Below are 17,137 nucleotides of genomic sequence, written 5' to 3' on the forward strand. Positions count from 1 at the left end.
GGAGAGCAGTTAGGAAGGAGGCACTAGTGTGTGTGAGAGGTTATAACAGTACCAAGGAAGAGAAGAAACAAATACGAGAGATATTTCAAAGGAAGATTTGAAAAGACCTGATGACTGGTTCAAACTTGGAAGCAAAATGAAGGACGATTCCAAATGAATTGTTATGTGTCAGTTCTGGGAGACCCCCTTGATTTGCCTACCCTTAACTGATGGGAAGAAGCACATAGCAAGAAAATACGGTTTTGATTTTATACCTGTTGGATTTAAGGAACTGGCGAGACAACCAAGGTGAATATGCAGCATGGAATAGGAAATAGGGAGTAAAAGTTGGAATAGGTTAAGAGACGGATTAAGCATAGAAATGGGGATGATATTTAAAAACCATAGAAGTGAAAGAGGACCTCAAAGGAGATTATTTGAAGAATTTAAGGAAGAAATACAAGGTAAAAACTTAGGAGTTCCAACACTTATGAGCTGAGATAAGGAAGCAGCACCCACAAGGGAGAAGGATCTGAAGGTGGGAGAAGCTCACAGTAGGCAGACTGCACAGATTCACTCGTGGATGAGTAGCTGTTAAAGTCAAGGCCAAGTCTTTCACTGCTTTGCTTCTGAATGTGATAAATCTTTACATATGGTAGTATTTTGTAGACCAAGAATCTTGAGGTAACCAGCTCGCGTGTATTTGCTTTTTCTTCAATATCAGGATTTTATATATGGGTACACAGTTGCAATTAATATTACTTAATATTTGTACATATTGGATCACTCATTAATTTTCTTCTGATATTGGACAGGGTGTTGGGGTCAAGGGAGAGTCCCATCTTTTCAAATAGATTATGAACTCCATCAAGGGCAGAGACTGTGTGTTTTGTTCTTTGGCAAATTACTACAGGGCACAGCAGATATGAATTAAATGCTAGAAACCAACTTTTCTCTCCTAAAATAAAGAGAAAACAAATACCCATAACAAAATGAAACAGATCAACAAAAAAACCAAGGTCATTCTGATTTACTGTCATGGATATGGTATTTGAGGTGAGTCGTAAACCAAAGGAAACATTTCAAAGTTCTTATTTATCAGAAGACTGGTCTATTCTTCCAGAACCTAGAAGCCTCTGTCTACTTACTACATCTCAGAATAGATTCAACCAGACAAATATGTTTTATTTAGCTTAAATAATGACCTGAAAGCCTTTTTGAATGGTTCCAATAGAAACATTAGGAATTGTTTATACCTAACTTTTATTTGATTTTGTTTTCTTTTTTTGAAAGCAAAACAATTTGGGAACTCAAGATTTTATAGGTACCATCTATTTTGGAATGCAATTTACTTTTATGATGTTTATTCACCCACTGAAGGGTGTGAACATTATGGGTTTCACTGCATGGCTACCTAATGCTATTTTTACATTATACTTTGTATATAGTGTCCATTTTTTCGGTGCTTCTTTTAAGGTTCCCTTGCTGCATGTCAGCAGGAAATCATAATTAGGAGTGCTGTGAAAGTCTTTCTCTTTAGCATTTAACTCTTAAAGAATGAGGAAATTAAAAAGTAATGTAAAATTTTTTTTAAGGAGCCTCCTTTACAGTTCTCCATAGTGGCTGTATCAATTTACATTCCCACAAACACATTCCCACAAACAGTGCAAGAGGGTTCCCTTTTCTCCACACCCTCTCCAGCATTTACTGTTTGTAGATTTTTTGATGATGGCCATCCTGACTGGTGTGAGATGATACCTCATTGTAGTTTTGATTTGCACTTCTCTAATGATTAGTTACAGATGTTGAGCATCCTTTCATGTGTTTGTTGGCAATCTGTATATCTTCTTTGGAGAAATGTCTATTTAGGTCTTCTGCCCATTTCTGGATTAAAAAACTAAAAGTAGAACTACCATATGCCCCAGCAATCCCATGTGGTCATGTACCACAGTGTTCATTGCAGCTCTATTTACAATAGCCAGGACATGAAAGCAACCTAAGTGTCCATCGACAGATGAATGGGTAAAGAAGATGTGGCACATATATAAATGGAATATTACTCAGCCATAAAAAGAAACGAAATTGAGTTATTTGTAGTGAGGTGGATGGATCTAGAGTCTGTCATACAGAGTCAAGTAAGTCAGAAAGAGAAAAACAAATACCGTATGCTAACACATATATATGGAATCAAAAAAAAAATGGTTCTGATGAACCTAGGGGCAGGACAGGAATAAAGACACAGACATAGAGAATGGACTTGAGGACACGGGGAGGGGGAAGGGTAAGCTGGGACGAAGTGAGAGAGTGGCATGGACATACATACACTACCAAATGTAAAATAGATAGCTAGTGGGAAGCAGCCGCATAGCACAGGGAGGTCGGGTGCTTTGTGACCACCTAGAGGGGTGGGATAGGGAGGGTGGGAGGGAGGCACAAGAGGGAGGGGATGTGGGGATATACGTATGCATATAGCTGATTCACTTTGTTATGCAGCTGGAACTAACACAACATTGTAAAGCAATTACACTCCAGTAAAGATGTTAAAAAAAAATAGTAATGTAAAATTTTAAGTAAGTAATTGCACTTTTATTACTTTGCTATATGTTACATAAAGGTAGATAATATAATTGACCTAGATGATCTCAGTGAATAAACTTAAATCTCAATGCAAGGATTAAGGAGTAGAATGGTAATACTAAGAAACTGCCTTGCATACAGTTGCTTTTTGACTCTGTAAAAATGGTTTACTTGACTCACATGGTTTTGAATTAATCGGATATGCAAGCATGTGGGCAGGGGGGACCCCTTATAGTTTCTACATATGTGAATCAAAGATGGGATTTGTCTGAATTACCCTTTACCCTCCATTGTTAAAATCAGAAATAAGTTCTTTGTTTAGTGAAGCATTAACAGCAATCTTTGAGATTGCCAAGAAGGGCAGGTTGCTGGAGAGAGTTCTCAGTGTATTATGCTGTTTACCTAAGGGTTATATCCAAGAAGCTCTCTGAACAGCTGGGCTGATTATTGAAAATGCCTCACAGTAACTTCCAGCCTAGGCTGATCGATATTGGTGCAAAGCTTTACATGGGAGGGAGCTATTTAAACATTGAGAGCCCCAGGGATAAAAGAGAATGAAAAAATGATGCTGGACAAATATGCTGAAATGTTCAAAGGAAGAGAGAAGTATCTTGTCTTGCTATAGGGGAAAATTCCTAAACAAACAAACTAGAAAATTAAATTTGTCTTCTAATGGCATCCTAAAATTTTAGTTATTTTTCCTTAGAGCAAAAACACCCAAAATATTTAGCTATTTTATCTTATAACATACCCCCCCTAAATATTTAGTAGGAGGAGGAAAGTCTTATCAAGTATACCAAAGACAATTTTATTTCCATTATTTTGAAATGTAACCTATTTCATAAATTCCATAAATCAATAAAGTATTTAACTTTATTGTTAAGTACACGGAGATCTTCATATTTTAAACCATTCTCTTCCTCAGAACCATTAGAAGATCATATCACCATTGTACTCCAACATCCAAATGTAGGCAGAAAATTCCTATTTCCTTAATATTTTTTGCTATAGGGATCTAGAACAGAGATATAAACATTTCCTTTTATCTTAGTCCTAGCAAAACGAGCTTATTTGTATGTTTCCAGTTCTGGTTTTAATAGTTTAATATATTAAAGAAAAACTGCACTAGATATAGGAGATCTTATTTCCTAAAAATATTTGGTGGAATTATGACATTGAGGGAAAAGTATCAGCATTCAAAAGCCTGTCTACAAAATGGGGTAACAGAGAAATACTCCCCAAAAAAGTGGGGAATTTATCAAAGTGGGGGCAATTTATTAAAGTGAAAACCTGTGTTGAGAAATCCTACATCTTGTTACATCCATGATTTCTTACTTTTACCCTGCACACAACCAACAGACAGGAAGTTCAGAAACACAAAGGCAATCAATATGAAAACTGTGAAAGTCTCTTAATTAATCAACTCACACAAACTCTCCAAGTAAGAGGATTTTACAAGCATTTCAATTAAGGCTTTCCCTTTTTATTACCAAATTTCATTGACAATTAAGAATGCATAATTAAAGTTGACATGATTATTAAAAGCAAAATATTGTTTACGTACTGAGCTTTTGGACTTATAGGAGACTTTCATTTTCTGATTCTTATTCTCTTGATGAATCACATAGACAATTGCTAATTGGATAGTTATTCTATAACAGTGATGTTTTAAAAATTTCAAAATGAGTAGGTCTTTGAACATGTTTGTATTTCCCTCCTCACGCGAACATCATCATTTTGGCATACATACCTAGAAGCTACAGGACCATTCTCATTCATGAAATTTAACAGTAATACACATGCAGAAAACTACCTTATTCAGAGAAATTTTAAGAGCTAACATTCTGTGACTTTTTTGACTTAAGAGCCCTAGAGTGGCCTGAATACACTCTGAAGCCCTGCAGCAATGCTCTTTACCCCGAATTGACATTGGAATGTAAGAAACTTATTGACATTGAAAATGGATATACTGAATATGGGAATTTTTGGAAAAAACAAACGTCAGTTTAGTTTAATACTTTGTTTTTGTTATTAAAAGAAGTGTTTATTTGAAGTCCTCATTGACTCTCAGCTCTTAGGCTAAAGCCTGACAAGTTTCCAGAAACTGCACATATTCCCAGTATGGTTTATGCTACTTTTCTGCTTTGAAGACTGAAACATAGACCAGGAGACAAAGTATCATTTCATGATTCTGTTCCTCACTTAGGACAGTAGAAAAGTAATTTAACTCCTTTGTGCACCTTTTCTTCACCAGGAAATCAGGAATAATCATTGGCTTCCACCTTCAGCTGGGGACTCTGGAGAGTAACAGTCCAAGGGCCATTTGGAGTTAAAATTAAAAAATGAAATTATTATTTTTTTTTAACCCAAAGAATTAAGTTCATAGAATATGAGACTATCTCTTAAATAGTTTTTATTTTTAAACGCTCATTTAAAAATTATCATATAAAATCTATTTCTTTTGTGTTTATATTGTAAAAATATTACAGAGATGCTAAAGATGTCATTTTAGAATGTCTTTAAATAGCAATCTCTACCAATGCCATGAAAATATTATCTACCTATGAAGCATAAAATCCTACTGTTTTAGGAATGAAACATGGGAGTTTAAAAAAAAATAAGCCGAAAAAAAAAAAAAAATAAGCCGAAGCTTCCCTGTTTATCAGGAATCATAGCAGTCAGCCTTTGAGTCTGACTAGAATCTTATTTTGCCCATAGCTTGCTCCTAGTTCCACGCCTCCCCTCCCCCATCACTACCACCTCTGATGGAGAACCATTGGACCAGCTCCACTGGGGATCAGGCCTTGCAAAGCCTGGAGGTGGGTAAGGAGGATCTCAGCACTCCAAGAAAACACACACATACACACGCACGCACAGACATAAGCATTTATAGATAGATATTTAAGTGAGCCAGGTTGTTTCACTTCCTAAGTGATCTGTTCACCGTTTTTAGGGTACTGTTAAGGGCTCCAGTGTTTAGGCCCCATAGAAAAATATAGCTAAAGCATTTTAATATCGGCCCATCATTTGGCAACAATTAAGATAGGCAGTGGTTCTTTTATTTAAAGAGAATCATTATTCTTTTGTGTCTAAGAGAGTAGCAGCCCTGAGGGTAGTCTGAATACAAAATACAGGGCTCAGTCCAGAAACAGATCTTGGTGTCATATATTGTCTGGGCTCCGGGAGGATGTTGATGAATGCTGTGGTTTAGCATCCAAATTCCTCAATACGAAGGCCCAAGTCTCAGTTTCTAGCCGATAGTGGACAATCAGGGATATTCTCATTGGCTGTTTTTGTATAACTTCAAAAGGATAGTAAATATCTCTTTGTTGTCTTGGGAATATTACAGAAAAAGCAATCATTATTTTTCAAGGTAATCATTCAAAAAGGAGGGGTGGAAAACAAGCAAAAGTCACAGATTTTCTCCTGTTGGAAAAAGCCAGTATCTGTGCAGGCTTGTCGAGCTGTCAGTTGGGCACTTCAGGCTCTCTCTCTGATCATGCCGTTCGAAAGCCTTTGCTCCTCTCCTTCCAGTCCTCCTGCCAGCTCTCGTGACCCCCTACGTCCCGCATTACCCGCCTACTACCCCATCCCTCCAACACACCAAGCTGGCTATCGATAAGAGCAAAACCAGAATAGCCGCTTTCCTTATTTTGCCCAATTCAAAAGGGTTGAGGACTCCCACCAGGACTTACGAGCTCTGAAACTGGGGTATTTAGAGGAGCTTGCAGAGGCCGTAGCAAGTGATCAGGTGATGATGTGCGTGACCATGTGGGCTCAAGAGGGGAGATGACCTTAGCAAGAAGTAGAGATGGCAGTCCTTATGATGTGGACACAGTCCCAGGCAGACTTCCGGATGCTTGCAATTGGCAAGGGTTCCAACCTCAATGCCAAAGTCCCACTTGCACAGGGTCGCCCTTAAATGGTCTTCTCTATCCATTGCCTTCAGTATCCCTGTCCCTTCCAGATGTTCTTCCCCCATTTCCTAATATCCCTTTTCAGTGGAAGCCCTAGATCCCCCAAACTTCCACTTGTATGTTATGTGCTGTCCAAAGTGCTTACTTTTATAAACCGCATTTGACACATCCCTGTGTCAATTCATTGTATAAACCACAGAGTCTTGCATCTATAAGCTAACTCCTGTGCCTGCACGCCTTTGAACACAAATGGACAACAAAAAGACAGGAACTGTGTTAGCCTCTGTGAATGACCAGAGGCAGGGTGCCAGTGAGCAGAAATTGATGGCACGGCATTCATGACTCTCAATGAACCAAAATCACTCTGAGGACCAAGTTAACCTGTATTGCATTTAAAATACAATAAATGCAGTATTCATAAACGTATATGTGCCTTGTGACTTCTGTGTCAGCAGGGTTTCTGTAGGCCTCTGTATCAGATAAACTTCAAGTATTCAAGAATGTAGATCGCATCTGGCCTCATTTTTGAGGTGTCCCTCTAGGAATATTTCTAAAATAGTAGATCGTTCCAACTTCTCTTTTCCTAATGAGAAAAAATCCATGTGTTCTATGAGTATTTATAATAATGGCTTCAAATAAATTATTGCCTGGTGGCAATGGGAAGTATTTTCTCGTAGCTGAGGTGCTCCTGGGGCAACATCCGGATTCCCACTGCAGCTTGTCTAAGTTGTGCTCCTCTTCCCTCTCCACTTCATCAGCTCCATCCGTCATCAGCCGTCCCAAGCAGAGTTACCGAAGGTCAACAAGGGACAGAGGGACAAACGTGAAGGATTCAAGGTTCAAGATTATGGTAACATTTAATAACAATTTAAAAGGAGTTGATGATCCTTATATTTTTTGACATATGAATCTTGGAGCTTTTTAAAATAGTTTTTGTATTCGACAGAATTCCAAATGTTGGCTCGTACATGCACACTCATAAACATACTACCTGTGTGCCCGTCTGTGTCGCTGTAGAACTATATATCTATAAACATATGTAGAGACGGGAGAGACATGCCACATGACTACCATTTGTGAGGCACTGTGTGGAGGAGAAGTGAACAATGTGTAAGATTTATTGCCTACCATGGGGGAGTCGCCTGCAGTCTAGCAGGGGATGTGGGCATGAACATGGTCAGTCAGTCTTAGTAGACATATATTGTGTGTACCGTGTCAGGCGCTCTACCAGACTCTGGGCATAGAGAGAAGAGAAAAATGCCAGCCTTGGGATATGTGCCATCGTCGTGGTTCAGATAATGATCTGATCTGAGTCCAGAGGAGCGAGAGACATTGCCAGCAAAGTTGATCATGAAAGGCTTCTAGGCAGTAGTGACATAGGAACTGCATTTAAATGCATTTTCCCTATGTATAATTCTCAGAGCATGTTTTCTATTTCAACTGTATTGCATTTTGAGACATGTAAGTCAGTGATCATTTATAATTTTTTTAATGTCTTGTGATTGTGTAAGTAGATCTTTAAAAGTTTGGCTTTGCTCAAAATAATCCAAGACCATTTACTGTGATTTAAAGTATTCATAAAGCAAGGTGATTATTACTCCTGAGACCATTGTACAAAGCCCTGAAGTGTGTTAGACATAGGCCAGAAACCTCTCTCCTTTGTTATATCTTATGAGTCTGTTAAGTTAAAAAAAAAAAAAAAAAAGCCTATCCTTTTTTGCTATTCCTGTTCTATCTTAGACACTTGAAAAATAGAATTTTGTATGCTACAGTCTAAAGGGAGGAGCATGGAGGAATTCTCTTTCTCTATTGCATATGCTACCAAAGACTTAGAAAATCAAGAAGAAAACAGACAAAAATGCTCTGCGTGTTCGTGTGCACACCTCCGTTTTCCTAAAGTTGCATAACTGACTGGATTAGGAAAGTGCTTAAACATTGCATCACTGTTGACATTGAACATTGCATAGCTGGAAAGAAAGGCATATATATGGTTTTTTTTCCATTTGCTATTTCAATAATCTAAATCGCAGTGGCAAATGAAAATACAATTGAGTCTCAAGTGAATGGCCAGAAACACCGTGTATTTTATAAAATATGGCAGCATAATGAATAGGAGGTAAAAAAAAAAAAAAGGAAAAAAAAGAAAAAGTCCTGGCTTTCAAGTCCTGATGGTTGTGATGTGATTGAATCATAGTGCATTCTGTTTGATGTCTCGGCTTTGCTATTCAGATACACTGCAAAGTATGTGCATCACCCTCTCTGCAAAGTGCACCTGGCAACCCAGCACGGATGTAGTTTGTTTTTCCTGCCCCTGCAAGAAACGTATATATTCAGAGTAGAATTTAAATAGGGGTATTTTAATTCTCCTAATTGTGATAGATTCCCCATCCAGGGAAAACGATCAGTCAGGTACAAAAGAAACTGCTTAGGATTTGAAGGAATTTGACAATTTCGTTGTAGTTCCTAGCATGGCAGGTGGTAATAATGCCTATGCCAGCACTGTCAAAATATGAAAATTAAAGTGACGATGGGTTTTAATGAAATCCATTTGACAAATATAATTAAGGTGTTTTAATATGAAGTCCTGTAATAAAGACTACCGGTGGACTCCCTGAGGTCCTGACTAATTGTGTAGATTGCTTTTAAGCTTTGAATAGTTTTATTGGATAATGAACTGTTAAGAAGTGTTAGATCTTTCTTAAGCAGAATTTGGTTTGAAAAAGAAGAGGAGAGACAGGCCTGAGGTGTGGCATTTTAAACATAATTAGAAGAGAGATTTAAGTTAACATCTTTGATCTTGCTGTCAGTTTTTGATTAGAGCTGTAAATGCTTTAATCAAGTGTAGTGTAGTCATTACATTTCTAACTGTTTTTTAAACTGCGAAATTACTGAGACATTGACATCAATTTTAACACATTCTGAAAATTTGCTGTAGAATTGGGTTTCTCCGTAGAGTGTTTGCAATGAGAATATCTGATTATACTGACTTACCAACCTTAAACACAATGGCAAAATTATACTGTGGTGAGGATGAGTTTGGTTTCTGTAGTAGTTAAGCACAGCAACAGATCAGCACAACTACTTGATATTTATTTTGCTTTCTAGGAATGTGTTTGCAAGTTGAAAGCACTCATGATACGAAAGAATTTCATTAAAATGTGTAGATGAGGAAGTAACCTCAAAATGTTCATCAAGTGAATTTTATAATATTAAATGTTTCTAACTTTCACTCTCAAAGAACCACTATTTGCCAGATAGCTCATTATGATCATTTGATGCCAGATTTGTGTTTTTATCGCCATGCTTGGTACACATAGTAAGCACTAAGTAACTGTTTGTTGGATGAATGAGAAATCAGTTGACAATAGCTGAGTATGTAACCTATATGAATTATTTTCCCAAAATTAAATAAGATCTAAATAAATGAACTATAAGGAAGAAGCACATTTCCTCTCCCTTCTGCCACCTGTCTTGACCCAGTTATTCATTATAGGGTATAAATGGGTATATATTTGGTATTTCTGACTAGTTTCAGATAGCATCACTAAAATGATGAGTTAGAGCAATGCTGTGTGGCATTCTCCTTGGTGGAAATCTGCCTCCCTAGCATTTCACCCATGACTGCAGGAGTGATAGGGCTATTTTAAGGAGCCATGCCCTAGGGCCATTCATTGACTCTAATAAGAAGGAGTCCACACTGATTACATGGTCTGGAACTTTCTGCTTGTGTATTATGTGTTACATAGCATATGAAATGAAGAGTTGAGAAGTCTGGATTCTAACCCAAGCTCTGCCGTATATGCCATTTAGAAAATGTCTTTCCTCCAGATGATCTAATTCACCCCTGAGTGGAGTAAAACACTTCTAAATCTCTGCTGATTGTAGAGTTCTAGTGATCAGTGTCTAGCTCTCTAAATAAGTCTCTTTACCACCTTTACCCTTTTAGCCTTTCTCACTTTTAATGTTCTCGCCTTTTACTTTTCTTTACCTTCCTTTTTTTCTCTGGATCTTCCCACTATTCATTTATCCATCCATCCATCCATCCATCCATCCATCCATCCATCCATCCATCCAGGAAGTATTGTTAAAGATCTGTTACATGCCAGGCATTATGTAAGAAAATAAACAATACCAAGTAACAAGAGATAGCCTCTTGGTTACCTGAGGCCAGATATGGGGAGTGGTTAGACAGAAGAGAATACTGTCCTCTTATCATCCAGTTTGATTTATGTGCCACTGGATGATAATACCTTTATAAGCAGGAGTCTCTGGACCAGGTACCTTTCAACATTTTTACCTGCAAGTACTGCTAGAAATAAAACCTTTCTTGTAGATTATCTGACTACCCATCATCCCATTGTTTAAAATATTTATTCTTTAAGTTAGTTTCAGGTCAGCATTATGTCCATTCTAAAGCTATAGCGAAAACAATTAGGAAGCATTGTTTCCATAGGTCTTTACCTTTGTCTTCTAAGGTTTGGAAAGAGATGTGAGTTGCACAGTAGGGTATCTGTTACCGTTAGGTTGTCGATAGACACTCAGCTTTTAAAGTACATCAGAAGATAACCACATCATTGTATGGTAGATGATTGTGAGGGTGGGGGCCAGAGGCCTGGGGTGGAAGGCATGGCATGGGGACTCCTGGAGACCTGCCAAGACGATGAATGAATCGGTTCGTCGTCTTGGCAGGTACCATATTTGTACGTTGGTTGATCCAGCACATTTGGCACGTTTCTCTGTTTAGAACTGGTACAGTGTTCTATGTTGTGGTGGTGGTGGTTTTCACATCATTCTGCCCCACTTCAATACGAGCTGCTACGTGTTGGGAACATGCGTTATTCTTCTCTGTATCTTTACAGTGCCTGCCACGTCACTGGCTCTCCATAATGTTTATTGAATTGAATTCTGATTTTACCTCTAATGTAAAATTTGTCTCTATGGGTAAGTTGCTGAACCTTTCTGGGAGAGTTGATTTTCATCAGGATTTCCAAGGAAAAACTGGGTAAAAAATCCATGGACAAATGAAAGTGACTGCAAAACTTTTCCTTCACTTCTGTGGGCTTATTGTAAACTACTTAACTGTCCAGCCCACTCCCAACTGAAATAAAGGTTCTCCAAAGGGACCGTGGCAGTGTTCACTTTTGGAATATTTGTTCAGTGCCTTGAGATCGTGATGAAAGACCTGTAGAGTGGGGAGGGATTTTTTAGGTGTGATCCTTTCTGAGTCCATAGATGTAATCAGAGCCAGTCTGCTTGTAAAATCATCAACACACTATTTCCCACTGCACTAGGTGTTCTTTTGAAGTCTCTTGTACCAAGCTCTGACCTTATTTCTCAAGATGTATCCACATTTTCTAAATGGGAGATTTGGGCAAATATAAGACAGCCCCGGGCTTCCTTGGTGGCGCAGTGGTTGGGAGTCCGCCTGCCGATGCAGGGGACACGGGTTCGTGCCCCGGTCCGGGAAGATCCCACATGCCGCGGAGCGGCTGGGCCCGTGAGCCATGGCCGCTGAGCCTGTGCGTCCGGAGCCTGTGCTCCGCAGCAGGAGAGGCCACAACAGTGAGAGGCCCGCGTACCGCAAAAAAAAAAAAAAAAAAAAAAGAATATAAGACAGCCCCAACATGCAAAATATTTTTGAATGTTACTTTCCATTTAACACTTAAGGATATCAGTAAGGTAAAATATAGTATGCATACTATGTAGCGTTAACTGGCATTTCATTAAAGTTGTCAAGACTAAAAGTGGGTTTCCCCCCATAAGTTATGTATAGATTTGTTTATCATTAGTGCAGAATGTTTAGGATCTCACATAAAAATCTTTTGTGAAAGAATTCCTGTATTACAGATTGTCCCTGCCTTGTTTTTTGTTTTTTTTTTTTTTTTTTTTTTTTTTTTTTGCGGTACGGGGGCCTCTCACTGCTGTGGCCTCTCCCGTTGCGGAGCACAGGCTCCGGACGCGCAGGCTCAGCGGCCATGGCTCACGGGCCCAGCCGCTCCGCGGCATGTGGGATCTTCCCGGACCGGGGCACGAACCCGCATCCCCTGCATCGGCAGGCGGACTCTCAACCACTGCGCCACCAGGGAAGCCCCCTGCCTTGTTTTTAAAGGGAACAATGAGATAATCTATGTATAAATTACATATCAGTTATACATCTGGACTGATGTAGTAGCTTTTAATGAAAAAGGTGAAAAGATTTTCCTCCTCCATTGGAATCAAGGTTTAAGAGTAAAAATGTGGGAAATGAAAATCAGCTCAAACCATATTCATTCTCATTCTGTCTTACTGTCTCTCTGTCTCTCTCTCTCTCTTACTCTCACTAAGGAAAGAGAGCTAATGGTTTGTGCCAACTTCTACCTCCATGAAACTAGAGAATTCTTGAAAATTGTCAGAAGATGCTATTTATTATGCTCAGTGGCAAGCCCAGGACTCAGCATGCTTCTTTGTTATTGATGACCTCATCTTCAGGTTTCTGAGAGCAGTTCTGGTACCAGGCTCAGTGCATCAGACTCTACAATGAGTATCACCCGCTATAAATACATTAAATCATCTTTAGGGTAAAACCAACATTGAAATTCATGAAAACATTGCAGACAGTTCAAAAGGAGATGCATTTTCCTATGGTACTAAAGGATCAAGAGTAATTTGAATTCATTCTACCTTATTCTGTCTCACTTTTTAAAAGATTTGTTGTTATTCTTTTGGTAGGAACCTTAAACATTCTGTCTACTCAGCAATCTTTTTTCTTTTCACTATTTTGAGTCTCCAAATTTATAATACAGTTTTTAAATATGGCATTTTGCTTTCAAACAAGAGTTCAGGAGTAGACAAAAATTCCTAGTTAACAATTCCTCAGCCTGGGTGAAATGTGTAGTGGGTTTGAGTTTGTCAGTGGCTGTAATATATACCTATTAAATAATTTGTTTAATCGTCTATTAAAATTCTGAGCCTTCTGGTATTACTTGCGTTGTATTACACATCTTTTCTTTGTATTTAGATGTTTGGGTGTGTGTTTTTGTTAAGGTTTCAGTCACTTTTCCTGCACCTGAAGAGGAGAATGGGATTTGCCAGTGATAAATGGGGAAGTGGACTAGCTAACTAATAAAGATTTGTCTTAATCAAGTATGATTTGTCAGAACAGGAGCGCACTGGGGTCAGGGCGCGCGCAATGAATTATACAGCATTCACAGGAGGAAAGGACCCGGCAAGAGACCTCATAAATATGCTGCCATTACCCACTGCTAATTCGTATTCAAAGCGTGCTCTGCAGTTAGTTTCTAGGTTGCTGAGCTGTTCACCAGCTTCCCGAGCTTTCTGTTTGCGTGAAAAAAGAAGTTTTATTATGTTTTGGCATCATCTGGGTTCTCACGGCTGATTATCAGGCCCCCAAACGGACCTGATACCAATAATTTGAAGTGGCTTATTACATTACATCACATAGGATATTTATTAAGTGCCTGCTGTGGGCTCTGCAACATGCTGGACACTATGGGGAGGATACAGATGCACAAGACGTTCTCTTCTAGAAGACATTTCGGACGCATGCTTGTGATCCTGTTCAAGTCTTGTCTCTGTCAATTCGAATATGGCTGTAAACATTTGTTTATATGACTTATTGCTGTGATAGGGTAAATAAGCCTTTTTCCTGGTCTTTATTTTGTAAATCTTTTCTTTGATTTGAAGAGGGGTGACTGTTTCTTCTCTTCCTATTGAACATATGTTCAAATGTTCACATTCAAATGGTTTGAGAGTACAGTTTTGGTATTTCAAGGAAAAAACTGAATGGACTTTGGGCTTCCCACTTCCAAGGATGGTCCCTCCAAGAAAGAAAAGGTTGAAATAGAAAGTTGGGAAAGCCCATTTTATCCATTCCTGCTTTATCAAAGGAAAATTGTTAGCAGTTGGGCTATTATTTGGTATATTTCCTGACACTTCCTTAGAACACTGGCCTCAGCCAGGAATGGAAAAAGAGCACAGTCCTCTGATTTCTGACCATTTAGAAATTGCCATGACACCTCACAGGATGTTTGCAGTGGTGTGTAGGAGAATGTTGATAATTCTGTAGTGATCGGGATTTCTTTGCTTCAGATGAGAAAGAACCTCACCAACCCTGTGAATCAAAGATGGTATGAAGGGGATGGGGAATGTGATTGAGCCAAGGCTTGCTTAGAACAACGTCTGAACTTCCGTACAGACAAGCCCTCAGCGAAATCAAAACCTGTCCCCCCGTAAGAGACTCCGTGAAGATACTCACAAAGCAGTGCAGATAGATGGGTGGTGAAAACAGACCATAGAGATAATTCAGTTCTCAGAAATGAGTGGTCTTTACATCGGCAGTTAGTATTGTCTCAGCGAGTGTGCAGTCACTGCATGTCTCAGAAAAAAACAAAACGCACACAAAATCCTGGAGAGGAGCTGGGAACTCTGGATTTGAGGGTAGAAGAAAGAGTTGGACAAACAGGCCAGCTGGGCCTGGGAAGTAAACCATAGGATGTGAGGTTCTTGGGCCTTAGAAAACTCATTTTGCTTTTCTTTCAAGTAGCAGGAGTCGTTTTTTTTTTTTTTTTAATTCCACCTTATACTCTCATCCTTGTATTTGATTTATGACATTGGAAAAGTCATAAAATGTCTACCTTCTTTTTTTTTTTTTTTTTTTTTTTTTTGTGGTACGCGGGCCTCTCACTGTTGTGGCCTCTCCCCTTGCGGAGCACAGGCTCCGGACGTGCAGGCCCAGCGGCCATGGCTCACGGGTCTAGCCGCTCCGCGGCATGTGGGATCTTCCCGGACCGGGGCACGAACCCGTGTGCCCTGCATCGGCAGGCGGACTCTCAACCACTGCGCCACCAGGGAAGCCCTAGCTTCCTTTTTTGTTATGTGTTTATCCAAAGTGTTGCTCCAAATTGCTTGGCCAGAGTGCCTGTGATGTTGGCCATTTATGGGCTGGTGAAAGCACAGTATGTGCCAGTGGCCATAACCATTGGCTTGGGGATCAATCGGATGTGGGTGTTGGATACTGGCCAACCTTGGGCAAATTCCCTAGCCTCTCTGAGCCTCAGATTGTCTTTAGAAGGGGTTAATAATAGTCTACTTCATATGGTGGTTGTGAAGATTAAATGCAGTATCTGTCAAGTGCTTAGCACAGTGGCTGGCATACAGTGACGTAGTCAATGAATAGTAGCCCAAAATTAAAAAAAAAAAAAACCTTCCCTGGAGGGAAGCATTTATTGCAGTATTTTATACACAGCCTGTAAGCAATAAACTTTTGCTGGATATATATTGAATGAATGAAGTCATTTTTTTATCGCCAAGGGTTTAAGCCTACATGTCTTTTTTCCTCAAAAAAAGTCCCATCTCAACTTGTTAATACTCTTACATGGAAGTTTGGTAAAAGACTCAATTTTAGTGGTTCCCTAATGGAGCCCACTGAGATGTAATTAAAAATTCTTCTTAGAATTATGCTAATAAGTTCAATATTCGGCCTTGCCTATGAAGTCTAATACATTTTCTATTGTATTAGAAACAATAGTAGCTTTGTTTTATTCTGTATTTTAGAAACTCCCAATGTCATAGTGCTTGCTGAGAAAGGCAAACAATAGTAAACTATTTTTTCAGGGGTTTTACTAAAAGAAGTCTCTAAGTGCACATTTGGTTATGTACTACCCTTCTAAGGTCAGACTGATATTTCAGTTTGCAAAACTGAATAATTCTTTACTGTCCTTCACCTGACATTGACCAGCAGTTGCCATCTGATGAGCTAGATTATCAAAATCCATATTTATTTAGCCTTTTCTTTAATGTCAGAAGAACAGCATAAATATTAGGAAATCTTTAGCTCCTTCATATCTTTCATTTTTTTTAAGGAAAACAATAATTTGGGCTCAGTTTGGATCTTTTATCACCTATACATCTCAAGTTAAAAAAAACTACTAAGGTCACATCACCTTAAAACTCTGCTAGAATATACCATAAAACTCTCCATCCTTTTTTTGCTATGCTTTTCTCCACTTGTTCACTAACTCCCTTGTCTTGAGTTTCATTAATTTCTGCCTCTCAAAGTGTCTGTGTCTGAAATGCAGGTCCCTTCTGCTTTAGAGTTGTTCAGGAATACATTGTCTCTATCTTGTCTGCTTCATGATACAGTGTAAATTCTCCCCCTTCCATTTTAGAGTCCTCTGGAGATTGCTCTGGCTTACTTGTGTGTGTTTGTATATGTTTCAGTTAAACTTTGTTTACAAAAACAGGCCACGGGCTGTATTGGCTCAAAGGCCCTAGTTTGCCCATCCCTACTCTAGAACGGTGGTTCGCAAAGCGTAGTCCCAGGGAACCAGCAACATCAGCATCATCTGGGAACTTGTTAGAAATGCCGCTTCCTGGGCCCCACCCCAGACCGACTGAATTAGAAAGTGTGGTTGTAGGGCCCAAGAAGCTGTGTTTAAGAGCCTGACTTACTTTTGTTTACTGATTGATCTATGTTCCATCTACTTACGCAAAAGAAGCGCTTGACATTAAAGGGTCAGGTAGGTATATCAAGAGTAGAAAACTTAACCCAGGACCAAAGACAGAAGCCAAGAAGTAAAGGGGAGATTGGGTTGGGGGTTGATGTATAAAGAAATCCTAGAGCAGTGCTACAATAATTAAGGATTAAACTCACCCAGAGCTTCCAG

The 17,137-nt window shown here is 39.1% G+C and overlaps 1 protein-coding gene across 18 annotated transcripts in view; it reads left to right on the plus strand.

Annotated features, from left to right (window-relative positions):
- The window catches only part of VTI1A (vesicle transport through interaction with t-SNAREs 1A), a 385,123-nt gene that overhangs the window by 178,187 nt on the left and 189,799 nt on the right, over nucleotides 1-17,137 (plus strand). For 5 of the 18 annotated variants that reach the window (XR_004346149.1, XM_032607935.1, XM_032607934.1 and 2 more), the window contains one exon: nucleotides 7,232-7,323. The exons of 12 other annotated variants lie outside the window; for them this stretch is intronic. Coding sequence is in view for 5 of the 6 variants with exons in the window: in XM_032607935.1 (XP_032463826.1) it covers nucleotides 7,232-7,323 (92 nt within the window). In the remaining variant the exon portion in view is untranslated. The remainder of the gene's footprint in view (nucleotides 1-7,231; nucleotides 7,324-17,137) is intronic. One more of the 18 variants, XM_032607945.1, reaches the window with a different exon arrangement.

Source organism: Phocoena sinus, chromosome 16 (genome assembly GCF_008692025.1).
Source record: "Phocoena sinus isolate mPhoSin1 chromosome 16, mPhoSin1.pri, whole genome shotgun sequence".
Classification (NCBI taxonomy): domain Eukaryota; kingdom Metazoa; phylum Chordata; class Mammalia; order Artiodactyla; family Phocoenidae; genus Phocoena; species Phocoena sinus.